Source organism: Gymnogyps californianus, chromosome 7, assembly GCF_018139145.2.
Source record: "Gymnogyps californianus isolate 813 chromosome 7, ASM1813914v2, whole genome shotgun sequence".
In the NCBI taxonomy this organism is placed as follows: domain Eukaryota; kingdom Metazoa; phylum Chordata; class Aves; order Accipitriformes; family Cathartidae; genus Gymnogyps; species Gymnogyps californianus.
In genome coordinates this window covers 32,119,234-32,132,796 of record NC_059477.1, presented here as the reverse complement: position 1 = coordinate 32,132,796, position 13,563 = coordinate 32,119,234, and the positions used below count along the sequence as shown (strand labels likewise).

Genomic DNA, 13,563 nt, shown 5'->3' with positions numbered 1-13,563 from the left:
GCTCGGGGCAACCCTACTGATATTCCTAAAGAGATTATGTAGGGAGCTTTGTGCTTGAGTCCCCCTTAGCATTAAACTGTCCAACCTCCAACTATCTTGTTAGCCTCTGCAGTCATACTATTAGGCAAATGAGGTGATCATGCATCCTAGTAAAAGAGTTGTAAGTACTATCTGCTACAAAGGAGGTGGGGTTTGTAGGATTCTGACCAAGTTCAACAGGACTGTGTGGATACAGCCAATTTGACTGTGACAATCTAGAATATCATAAAGTGTAGCTAAGTCTTGATTTTGGTGTTATATGCATGCTGTAAGTTAGCCAAGACTGGAGTACCCCTAGTTTCATATAGTTAAGACATCTTATGGTGGAGAATATATGTTTTCTTTTGTTGCATATAATAGTGAACTGAAGTTTGAGCTCGATATTTTAAATTAATTGCTTCCCCTATAGAAATGTTCACAAGGAGCAGTGTATTTTTGGATGCGTTCCCTTCCTTCTAGTTCACGTTGGCTTGTGGCTATGGTTTGATCCAGAAAAGGAAGAACAAAATTGTGGTCCAGTGAAGCCTATGTAAAGCCCTCATAATATAAGCCTAAGTATGAAGTGTGTTTGTGTGTGTAAAAGACTGCACGTGACATGCAAATGAAATATTGAAGATGGGCAGTCCAAGGACATTAATGGTATACTAAACACTAAAACTGGACAAAATAGAGAATTGTGCTTGACTTCCACACCCCTCCTCAACCCACTGGATATTTTTATTGGAAGCAGTTAATTGTGCTGATAGAGATTTCATATTCCAGAAGGGAATGTAGTTTGGCAAAATATCCTAGCTTTCAATACAGACAGATGAATAAAGGGTAACCTTTAAAATCCCCATAGAATAAACTGTTGAGAAACAAAAGAGACACATGGAGAGACCATCTGCAAATTCTCTGAATGTGCAGAGCTGTAGAATATCATCCAGTCTGATATCAAATAATTTTTAAGCATGGTAAAATGGTACATATACATCTGTCATATTAAGAAAGAGCAAAGATTAGGCTTTCGTTCTTGTTTATGATCTCCCATAGCAGCTACTACCCCAGTATTTATACATTGAGCAGATCTGCAAGCAGCGGCACATGATAGACTTCAAACAAAAACGTGCGTCTTTCTGGCTCAAGGGAGTCCAGACAGAGTTGCAGGTTTTCGTCTTTGCCTACTGGGAAGAATTTATTAGGAAAGTAGAAATATTCCCAAGGCTGGCAGATATTAGACTAAAGCCATGTAGCATTTTCTTTACTGATGATGTCCCCTTGGCCATGAATGTTTTCTCTCCAGTGCTCACATACCTAAGCCTTGCTTCTGTAAACTATGCTGGCCAAATGGATTGCAGTTACCTAGGTGAGTCATGGGAAGAGAGGTCACTAAGGTAACTGTGGCCTAGGCAACTGATAAATCATACCCAGAATTTCATTTGGAAACAGAAGTGTGTTGAAAGTCAACAAAGAGAGACTATATTTTCATGTCCTGCAGAGGAAGCAGGCTACTGTGCTCTGTCAAGACTGAAGCATATGCATTCTTTCCTCCTTCAATGTAAAATTCAGTGCAGAGCATTAAGGCAAGCTAACACTTTCTTTTTTTTTTTTAAAACAAACACATACTGTCCAGATTTATCTGTGTGCATAGCAGATGTCAGAGAACCTGCACTACTTTGACAAACCCGAACAGATGCCTCTGTAAGGTGATAGACTACTGGCTTAGCTTTTTCTTCAAAGTATTTTCCTCTTGCTATCAGCAACTGCTCTGTTCTGTCTGGATTTAGGATAAGTCAGCTGTTACTTATCCAAGTTCTTCTATCTGCATCTTGAGATGATGCAATCATGATTATATGGGAGGAAAACAAGACACAGAGCTGAATATTCTTCTTCTGTACAGATTTTGAAGAGGACAGAGCTAGCATTATTCCCTACAAGGTCTGTGTGGATAATAAGTTGTAGTGAAAAGAAGATGGCTATCGCTGCTATTTGACTAAAGTCATACAATCCCTGTGTGCCATGCAACCAGCTCTCTGGTGGCTGCTGTAGTATTGTACACGGATTCTGATATTGTGAATGGTGTGAGCATTGAATTCTCATTTCTTGCAGCTCCAAGGAGGCTGGGGCAGGACTAGTACAGGGAAGAGGGGTGCTGCTGTTCGGGCACCAGGAGATCAAGATTCAGTTCTCATCTTTGCTACAATCTCTCTTTCTAATCTTGAACAAATCATTTAACTTCTCTGTGATTCAGTTCATGATATCTACACTATAAATTCGTGCTTGTTAATAGTCCCTTCCATTCTGCCAGAAAATGAGGTGAGTAAAATGTGACAACTAAGCAGGGCAATAAGCCATTCCACAGGTTAAGGACATCTAGTCTCTGATATTTGTGTTTAACAAGAGATGTACTGTATAATGATGACTCCTAGTGGAATGGTGTTTTAAGTGTTGCCAAAATGAATAAAGATAACCTATGTTCTGGCAGTCTCTTTTTCTTCCACCTGGGCATTCTCATGCTGAATGCAGCAGCAAACCCTTGGTGTCCATCTCCCTTCCTCCCTCCCAGTCTTTTCCCTCATACTGAGCAAATTCTATTTATCTATCTTCTAATATGTTTAAGTTGCGGAGGGAGATGGATTTTCCATCACAACTGAACTAAAAGGAATTACAAACGTTTTTTCAGGGAAATCATTGGTCAACGGAACTTGCACTCTTCCAAATAGTGAACTGATACTTAACTGTCTTGATCAGATTAGACTACCCCGTTTTCCCTCTTTATGAGTAAAAGCACAGCAGCCAGAGGAGAGGTCCCTCTGTCCAAGAACTAAAGGTATGTTTGTGGCCAACTGTGGCTATTTCTGTCTGCTCAGTGATTTTCCTAGGAATGATAATTTGAGTATGGAGGGATAACTGATATAGGCTACCACAGTAAGGCTTTGATCAAAGTCCACAGTAGTTTTCCCCAGCATTTGGATGTTTTTATTGCTGAGAAAATGGCTGTATTTTTTGGCTGATTTGCCAGCTCTGCCTTTCTTAAGGAGAAAGTGATAATGTCCATTAGCAGTTTTAACCAGCAAAATGGGACAGGATTTTATCAGTCCGTGTCCAGTGTAACCACTGTTTGTAGCATCTCAAGCTTTCTATCTTTTTCTTTTCATCTTTTGTCATTCTATCCCATCCTTTGATTTCTCATTCAACCTTTGGCCACTAGTTCATCCAGATCAACATCATCATTATTTTGTAGGTTTTGCTAGATTACTTCTGAGAGGATTATTCCCAAGAAAGATATTTGTTCCCTTTAAAGTCTTTTGAAGTGCTTAACTTCCATAATTATTTTCTTAATCAGTAATTTTCTTAAAAAGTCAACATTTTTCTGTCTTAGGAAAACATTCATTTCAATAACTATGTAATCATTAAACTTCATTTTGAAAAAGTCATATAACTGCATGGTTTTGGTATCGGATGTTTGCATAGTTGGCTGCTCATTTGCACACCAGGTTCTGGTGATATTGGCTCTATTCATGCAAATAAGGACTGTGGGAGTAAGCCTCTAACTGATGAAAAACAGTTAGAAGTTTCTATCTTCCACCTCACCAACAATTTCCAAAATGCACATGAGATTAAAAAAATCTCAATATTTAAATGATGTATTCTAAGTTGAATTCCTTTTTACCAAAAAGTGCACTAGGCTTCAAAAAACTGCACATAGGCAAAGTTGTTCACTAAATTATTAGCAGACAAAGTTGTCACCCTTCAGGGTCTGTGTTTCTGTGCCAACAAAATGGTTTTAGTATCTCTGCTACCCAGGTAATAGTTGGATGAGTGGCACATTCTGAGGCTGTGAAAGGTTCGTAGTGGCCCTGAAGTATGGAAGCAGATGAAGGGAGCTGGAGAAAGAGCGTCACAGCTACGGTGACTGTTAGAGGGGTAAACCTCTAAGGAAGTTCACCAAGGAGTCGCTTGCACTGTCGTGGGAGATTTGATTTCAGTACTTGCAGGCATAGCTGTGACTGGTTTTAGTCTCCATAGTTTCTGTAATAATAGCTGTGAAAGGCATTAGGCTTCAGCATGGCTTAGCAAGATGCCCAGGGAACTGAAAAACCCATGCTGAGGCCCATGTGGGATTGGCATCTATGTTAGCTAATTCAGGAATGTCTGTCTATGCCACAGTTGTTCCTTCTCCCTGTAGTACAAACCTCTGAAGCAGAGCAATGGCATGGAAAGAAAAAGGCCGTTAGCTAGGACCAGTAATACCCTAATGGAAGTCCTACCTCTCACTCTCACGATTTCATCTGATGTGCTTTGCATATGTTTTCGCAGATAAACCAGACCCACCTGCCGGCACACCTTGCGCATCAGACATACGGAGTTCCTCCCTCACTCTCTCGTGGTACGGCTCGTCTTATGATGGTGGAAGCGCGGTGCAGTCCTACACTGTGGAGATCTGGAACTCAGTGGATAACAAATGGACAGATCTCACTACCTGCCGCAGCACCTCTTTCAATGTGCAGGACCTGCAGGCTGACCGGGAGTACAAATTCCGTGTGCGAGCTGCTAACGTGTATGGCATCAGCGAGCCCAGTCAAGAATCCGAGCTGGTAAAAGTTGGAGAGAAACAAGAAGGTTAGTTTTTAAGAGAAAAAAAAATCTAAATTCAATTAAACTCTATCTTAACAGTTCCCCAGTGAGGTCAGGCAGCTGTACACACTCCTTCGCATATGCCTCTGTACAATGAACGCTTATGCTGGCTGTAAGTGTGCTGAAGTCCCTTCGTAGACTTCATGTGGGTGTCTGAGCATGTAAGTTTTGCGTGCATCCAGTGTGGAAACTTGGCTTCAGGGATCCCAAAACCCTGCCTTGTGAAAGCAACCAATAATTCGACTTCTGGCTTGCTGTGTGAGTGCTGGCTGACAGACTTCTGTAGTTCAGTGCACAGGTAATGGGAGATGAAACCTTTCACACAGAAGTTACGCATTCAGACTGTGCCCAGTTGGAAAATGATGTTTGCTGGCTTACCTGAAACATACTGATGGATTCATTACAGTTTATACTGGACATACCATGGAAAAACAAGCCATAAACACTATCCCAAATTTGCTTTTGGAAAAAGTAAATGTGCTTGCTGCTAGCCAAGCACTGAATATACAGCAGAAACTGAATTAGTCTCTCATACCTAGTTGTAGTTCCCATGCTTCAAATCCCAGCACGGTAGAGCACCTCAGTCCTGTTATCCCTAGTACACCGATCTTGTGAATTCAAGGCTATCCTATTTAGCATGTTGGTTTTGCAGTGTTTTGCGTGCTAAAAATATTTTTTAGGGTTTTTGATTACAGTTGCACGTACTTGTAAAAATATTTTTCAGTATCTGTTGCCTCTTCTTTTTTGCTTAAGTTCTTCTCAAAGGACTAACGGGAAGAGCTGGAGCATTTTAGAAATTATTCGGAAACTGATACCAAAATTTTAAACACACACAAATATCAGCATTATTTTTTAAAAACAGATATTGAATGCATATTTTTGTGCACACCCACATCTACCTACTGTGCAAGGATCACTTTGATAGTCATACCATACCAAAAAGCCCAGACCAGGAATAATGTATTTTGCCATTTTTCCTGTCTTTGAGGAGTGGACTGTGCATTGTATCTCTCCCTCCTTACTTATGTATGCAGGGCTTTGGAGTTTTAAGTGTCTCACATAATCCTTGTGATGTTATCTTTTATTGCCACAGCAAGACAAAATGATAGCAAAATGGTGCAGCATCACACAACTGTGTAAGCCTCTCAACAGACATTTCCAGACAAAAGTAAATCATATTTCTCTTCAAGTGCTAAATTGGATGCATTCTGAGAAATTACTTTCCTCTATTTTAAAAATTGAAAACCTGGTCTAAATCAAGATGCAGCTTCTCTTCAAAGGGGTGAAAATAACATTAAGAGTAGCAATAAACTTGAAAGGAAGCTAGATGGTATTGGCTCTTCATAATAAAATTCCCTGTGTTTGAATGCCCTCTTTCTTTAGTTGCAGGACGAACACCTTCTAGAGTTGGGGACCTGACTCTTCCCTACATTCGTTTTTCCTAGAGCAAGAACTACGTGTACTGGACCAAAGCAAACAAGCTATTTTTCTTTTTAAGACTGAGTTTTCTTACATAGATTTAATACAAAAAGGCTAGAAAGTGTATGAATCATTATGATACGTATAAAAACGAACAAAAAAAAAGTTGTTTTGAGTGAAAAGAAAATGTATTCTGTTTGCAGGAGGGGGGGTTGTCTTGGTGCTCTCAATGCCAGGGCTTCTTGATTTCAATTCTTGATACTGCAGCTAGCGTGGAGAAAGGGCAAGTCATATAATGCGTGATTTTTCAAGTGTGTGAATATAACCGGTGCTTTAATTAAAGGCAGTGGAAAATGCATGTGTTCAGCACCTCTCAAAGTCAGGACTTTAAGCTGCCATCTATGTAAACACTTAGCTGAGTAACTAGGGATTTTCCGTTGCTGCCAGAAAGACTGATTACTGATTTTCATACTGAGGTGGCCAGTGCATATTAGCAATCTCAGTATAATCTTAGTGAAGAAAGGCATGGCTAACTTTTCACTGTGCATTTAAAGAAAACAGCTACTAAAATAAGGCTGTAAGTCACAACAGATTAAAGTAGGCATTGCCAGGTTTGAGGAAAATTTGGTATCACTGACTCACGTCTGAGAAAGGTTTTAGCACAGCTCCTCAGTGCTTATCAAGCTCGGATATGTTCCGCTTATCTAATTTAGGCTTCCACCAGTGGACCAAAATATTTCTAGTTCATGGCTTCAATACAGTGTCACTGCAGAACCAGGAACTGACTTCTTTGTCTAATCAGTATTTGGCAGACGTTAACTACTGGCAGCGTGGTTGGGATCAGCTCCCTTATGCAGCCCTTAAAAGGGGAGGAAAATGTGATGTGCTCTATGCAAGTGTGGTTTCTAGCTGAGGAATATCTGAGGACAGCTACCCCTGAGCGGGGAGGACTCACTTCCCTCCTTGCTCTTCTGGTAAATCGCTGCAAACCAGCTAGTCTGTGCTGGGACATACAATGGTTGCAAATCCAGAAAAAAGAGAGAAGGGCTTTAGTAACAGATTATATCTACTCAATTGGCTTTGCTACCAGAATACAGATGCAGCATTATGTGTTGGATATGAAAAGGTGATCCCCACGCATCAGACCAGCTATCTGCTCATGCTGCACCCTTTTTTTCTGTTGTTTTCTTCTCATCCGCTGCATATAACTCTATACTCTAAAGCACCTAACAGCATCCAGAGTACCGCATTGATGTTTCATAACATAAATCTGTTGACACAGTGGGGATAAATCATTTGGTCAGGCTTGCACTCTACAACGGCAAAGTGCAGCTTCAGCAGCTAAAGGGAGAATTGTACAGGTCACTGTGCAACTGCCTTTGCAGTTTCTCAAATTACTGGTCATAGCCACAGGTCTTAGGAGCAAGCCCAAGCAGTGTAAGTAATCTATAACAACATTCCAGCTACAACTTCTTTCCCCTCATACCTGCAGGCAACATAGGGAACAACACACAAACCGGTGCTACTGACAGTTCATGCACAGGAAAATAAAAAATGAAAATCAAGACACTCAGGCCAGCTTTTACTCTGTCACTGGGCTTGCCAACATCTCTGCCTGCCTTTGAGTATCCCTGTAGAACTGAGGCTCCATTTGGACCTCAATGATTTCAAAATTCAGCCATGCTCAGCAAAGTGCATGCTGTCCAAATTTTCTAGTCATCTTGAGTCTGAAAAATTTGTCTGGATGCTTTGCAGGAAATCTTTTCGTGTACAAACTTGCTTTACTTTTGGCTTTGCAATCCAAAAAATGCATAGAAAAGCCAGAAAAGGATTTGTCATTGAACCAGAAGTGTTGTTATTGATTTTAATATTTTTAATTTATTTTCTATTTCACTAAGGCATTCCTAAAGCTATTTATTAAATGACTTTGAACTGATTTGGTATGCTGCTGTTTCTAGTAGGCAGGTAAAATAGACAAGTACTGCAAAACACATGAACTTGATTTATTAAGAAATGGTGACCAGATTGTGACTGTGTAGTCAGTAGTCACGTAGAAGTGGTGAAGAGATTTTAATTAGGAAGTTAATGCACAAACTCCATGACTGCTTTTTGCTGCATAGCCATAGGGTCTACCAGTTGCCCATGTTACTGTGAATAATTTGACTATCTTATGTAAGTACCATATCCTACATAGTAAGTTATTCATGTCTTTTTATTTTCATCATAGAACTTAAAGAGGATGAAGTGGAACTATCTGACGATGGTAAGAAGTTCATATTTTAATCTGGACAAATGCAAATCTGTGTTTTCAATTCATGTTTGATGGAGGTTTTAATCATGGTCCTTATTTGTAGAAGGGAAAGAAACAGAGGTCGACTATCGGACGGTTACTATCAACACTGAGCAAAAAGTTTCAGATGTCTATAATATTGAAGAAAGACTGGGATCGTAAGTACCATATTGTGCTTTTGAAGACACAAGAGTTTTCAAGGCTACCAGTCAATTATAAAGATCATGTGCATTCATTCTTTGATGATGTCTTGCACTTTCAACATTCCAGCTGGGCTCCTCTGTTGCAGTAAAAATAGATTTTAACATATGTTGGCCTCCACTCCATAAAGATCCTTTATTCCTATTAGTTGATAATTTTAAATACGCACTACATGCATTTCTGGCAAGGAAAATGGAGCCCACAAATGAATAAAGCTAGAGGATTCATTTGTTGTTCAGTGTTCTAAAAGCTAGCTGAAAAGAAGGTACACATTGTATACTCGCATTTCCATTATATCCATTAGTGGCAATAAGATTATCCTGCCCACGGGCTAGAATCTCTGTTGACAGCAGTCATAATCCCAAGAGCATTAACAGTATGGCTCAGTGAAGGTCAGTGATTAGCCTGGCTGCGTTTCTCAGTGCTCAAACTCGTGGTTATGTGAATTGCATGCCATGATAATCTTTCAGCAATTTCTGCTGCTGGTGGTGCTGAAGGCCAGGGGATCCTGTATGCTGCCATTAATAAATCTTGATAAGTGTATTGTAGAGGTAGAATTGTACATATACAGCAATGTGAAATAACAGTACTGAAGCCTCTAGCATGCAGATTCTGATTTCACCTATATCCTATATCCTATACCTTATACCTGAGAAGTCTCCTATCTGCTGCCCCTTCAGAGGTGTATGACCTATAGAAAACTGTGTGCAGAAAAATGTGAGTCACATGAATTAAAGCCTAGTAGGAGTCCATTTTTTGAACCCTCTTATATAAAACTTGCTAACTGGAATAGCGGGATATCTCTATATGTGGTGTTCATGCAAAAGTTCTTGCAGATTACCCTGCATAAAATCAGTATAGAACAGCACTTGATATGAAGACATTTTTATTTCAGAATGGAGTGGTTGCGCTGGAGTATTTAGTAAAATGTTGCTATTCGTGGTGACCCATATATTGCAAAAACATTTTATGGAAATAGTTATATATTTTCAGGGGGAAATTTGGACAAGTCTTTAGGCTTGTTGAAAAGAAGACTGGAAAAGTTTGGGCAGGAAAATTTTTCAAAGCATATTCTGCTAAGGAAAAAGAAAACATAAGGGATGAAATCAGCATCATGAACTGTCTACATCATCCAAAACTTGTCCAATGTGTAGATGCCTTTGAAGAAAAAGCCAACATCGTTATGGTCTTGGAAATGTAAGTATAAAGCAGATCACACTAACAAAGCTAATAATATTGAAAATTGTGCACACAAAAGTAGCAACTTACCCAGACATGGGACTGTCAAAAGCCCCAGGATCTGCAGGGCCTGGATGGTTTTCACATCTTTCAAGTTTTTCCAATTATTTATGCAACTTGTTTAAACTGTGTAAGTGAATCTGTGTGGTATCTCTTAAAAATCAGTGAAGATGTGTTACAGTCTTTATTGTCTAGTTTGTTTGTTTTTTAATCAAGTACATGTGGTGTTTTTCTGCAGCTCACTTTTATTGCCAACTTGGGAGGGGAGAGAAAAAAAGTTAGCTGCAATTTGGGCTTGCATTTAGAACCAAAAACATGTTTAAGGAGGAGAAAAAATATTTTTTTCTTTAGGCAGTTCTAAACATGTATTGAAGAAGCTTGTGTCAAATTTCACTTAAGCACTGATCACTTGTCTCTTGCAGAGAATTGAATGTTGGTGCAAAACAGATAGTAGGAGAGAAAGATAGGCTTGAGAATGCAAACACCTAGGCTACATTCTAACAAAATAGTTGAATTTCCATGAAAAATTCACCCAGGCAAATTTATAGTACCCAAGAGGTATTGGGAACACTTTAGTTTTCATCAAGTGCTATATCCAGTTTTTATATTTTTAAGAGACCTTAAAGGGTTAGTCTGATGTGTTTTTCCTGCAACAACATAAATACTCTGATTGCAAAACATTTATTTGTAATAAGGGAGTGCTGTCTAAAAAATCTCCACAGGTGAACACAGTGAATGTTCTAAATCTAGATCAGTAGATGCAGAAAGATTGGTTACACTGACTGTTTCCCCCAAAAAACTAATTAAACATGAATTGATCTGCCCCTAATGTCAATACACAGATTCTCCATGATGGTCCAGGTGCGGAAGTCATAGAAGGGAATTTCTCCTTTACTTGAAAGTCATGGCACTCTTCATCCAAAGCTATACAATTAAGTAAAGCTGAACTTGAAGACAGCCTGCGTTGCTGTCTTGTTCTTGCTGAGTAAGATAGCAACACTTATTTTTACCTCCCAGAAACTGTTCGCCCTGAGCTTCTTAGGCCACACCACTGTGGGAAGTAGCAGAAAAGCACCACAAAGGCAGTGCTGTAAAGCATCTCACAGGGCTGTGACTTGGGTATCTTTGTATTTAAAGATAGTAGGTATTTATTAATTAAAAGAAGGTTCAGAACATTTTCATGCACCAGAATTCATTATAAGAAAAGAATCTGCACAGCATGGGATGGAAAGTAATGGTCAGACTTCAAAAACAATAATGACCAACATGACCAACATTTACATCACCCATAACGCACCTGCTTAGTGTGAATCCCATACTTGTGGCAGTAGCAGCTGGAAAGAAAATGAAATCCTGATCTGTGCTGATGTTTTTCCCAAAAGTTACATCAGTCACTGTTCTGCTGCCACATCTACTTGATGTGGTGTCTGCTGCAAGATGGAGAAGCAGGTTTTTTGCTGGCTGGAAGTGCTGAATAAGATATAAATTGTTAGAAGCAAAAGAGACTATATGTCTGTTTTGCTTGCTTGGCACTTGCCTAGATTATGTGCAAACTATTATTGCACTAGCATATTTCAGAGACTGGATCTCCATTATACAACCTTGGAACTTATGTGCAAGAAAGTGTTTTTATTTTTAGATTCAACAGTTGAGCAAGCTGGTGATGCTAAGGGAAGGGAGCCCTACTTAGCTTGGAATTGGGAGCTGGCAGACCTAATGGAAAACAAGGAAATGTATAAAGAGTTTTGAATAGCATATGGCTTTACTCTCCTTTAGTTCCCCCCTGCCAACAAAGGGGTTTTACTTCTTAAAAATATAGAAAAGTGCAATCAAATTTAAAGTAGTTCTGTTAACCACTCTAATTAGGACGTGATTTTCATTTGGGGTGGCCACCTTTTCTGGCTTTTGAACCCCCACGCTGAAATTTCCATAGTGTCGAGAGCCGGAGGAGGAGGAGTTCTTACAGCAGCACGATGGCGGGCAGTAGCAGTCTGTCCCTGCTCTGGAGCAGGTCTGGGCAGTGAGATGCTTGTGTGACACCTTTGTGTCAGATGACTTGGTAGCCTCTATACTGTCACATGTTACCCAGCTGACACAGTCCCAGCATGGCAACTGCACCTGTATTGTTAGAAAGCCACTGACGGATCATGTCTGGTTTAGCTGTTAAGCTAATATTTCTTTGCATATCGAAGAAGTTGTTGGAAATACCTTAAAAAATTCTTAGTATCCAAGCTGTTCTCTTTATTCCCATCAGAGTCTAAATGCATGGGTTTCAAATAAATCAAGCTCACTTGCCATCAGTCTCGTTTTAAACCAGATTTTAGCAGTGACTGGAATTTAGCAGCTCCCCCTCCACTCAAACTGGAGCTATTGATGAGGAGCACCTTTGGATTTTTCTTCCTGATATTCATCCTAAATTTTTCATTTTAATTTTATTGCCGTATCTTTCTTATAACTTTTTGAACTTCACCCTCTCTCCTTTTAATATCTGTCACGCCACTATTTTATATGGTTTGATTTCATATTTATAATACATTCAGAATTTTTTATCATACATTTAAAATTGAATACTATAATGATTCAAATCACTTGATGTGCTCTTCCCTGGAAACCCTCCCATCTACCATTTGCTGGAAGTCAGGGGCAAATCTCAGGCGTTTCCTTTTCAAATATAGCAATGTACTGGTTCCCCAATAAGCATCTCAGTGGAAAAAGAATATCTGAAAAATAGTACCATGTTGTGAATGGCATTCAGCACTGGGAGCTAAGTGCCTTAAAGTTTTTACATACTTCAGATAGTCACTTTATTTTGACATAGATCAGAAGAAGATTATTGCATTGCAAATTAAGAATATTAAAGCAAAATTTCAGCAGTAAACTCCATTCATTTGGTGTGATTTAAGTTGGCACAAGTCACTAAAGTTTTCTCTTTTTTTTCAAAGGGAGATTTATTAAAATGCAGTTGAGTATTTGCCTGGGCAACTCCAAGGTAGATTCTTCTCACTGTTCCTCCATGACCAAAACCTTATAATAAAACATTTTTAAAATGTGTGTTCTGTGACTCTATAGACAGGAATATTTTCCTTTGTGACCTCATCTAGAGAAGACTGAAAAGAGGAGAATCCAGAATAGAATGAGAGATTTAGATTCTGAACTAGTTGTGACTGTTTGAAGAAAGCCGACTTCTCCTTCTGTGTATACGTAGAACCTAATCTGCATTGGTTCATTTCAGCTTCCTAACCTGGCAAAAATTAAACTGGATTTGGCTCAGGATATAAATGCAAAAATATGCATTCTATAAATGCAATTGCAGTTTAATCTAATGATGTTACCAGAGTGTCTAAAAGTCCTAGGGTAAAAACAGCATGCAGATGTATTAACAGTAGTTAATTTCCAAATAATATGCTAAAAAGTGGTGCTTGAGACAATGGCACGATTTCTGAAAATTTTTCACTTTAGGGATCTGAAAAGTATGGCACTTTTATACTAAAAATAAGTCGTCATTATCTGTGTTAAATAGTAAAAAAACAACTGGTACTTTTTACTGTTAGAATGGTTATCATTTGGAATTGCAGAGTGCTCCAGATATACACATTTTGCATGCAGATGTTTTCATAAACACCTCCATACTGGTTAATGTCTTACTGAAGTAACAAAATACTAGATCCTCAACTTATGAGAGCTGTTTATTCAACAGCTGTAGCCATATTACTGGCTTTATGTTACAAATGTGCTATAATCCAACATAACCTCTCAGT

At 39.1% G+C, this 13,563-nt stretch overlaps 1 protein-coding gene across 7 annotated transcripts in view; it reads left to right on the top strand.

Moving 5' to 3' along the window:
- MYLK (myosin light chain kinase) overlaps window positions 1-13,563 on the top strand; it is a 223,844-nt gene that overhangs the window by 188,417 nt on the left and 21,864 nt on the right. For all 7 annotated transcript variants that reach the window (XM_050899516.1, XM_050899517.1, XM_050899520.1 and 4 more), the window contains 4 exons: window positions 4,339-4,641; window positions 8,303-8,338; window positions 8,430-8,523; window positions 9,560-9,763. In XM_050899516.1, coding sequence (XP_050755473.1) covers window positions 4,339-4,641; window positions 8,303-8,338; window positions 8,430-8,523; window positions 9,560-9,763 — 637 coding nt within the window. The remainder of the gene's footprint in view (window positions 1-4,338; window positions 4,642-8,302; window positions 8,339-8,429; window positions 8,524-9,559; window positions 9,764-13,563) is intronic.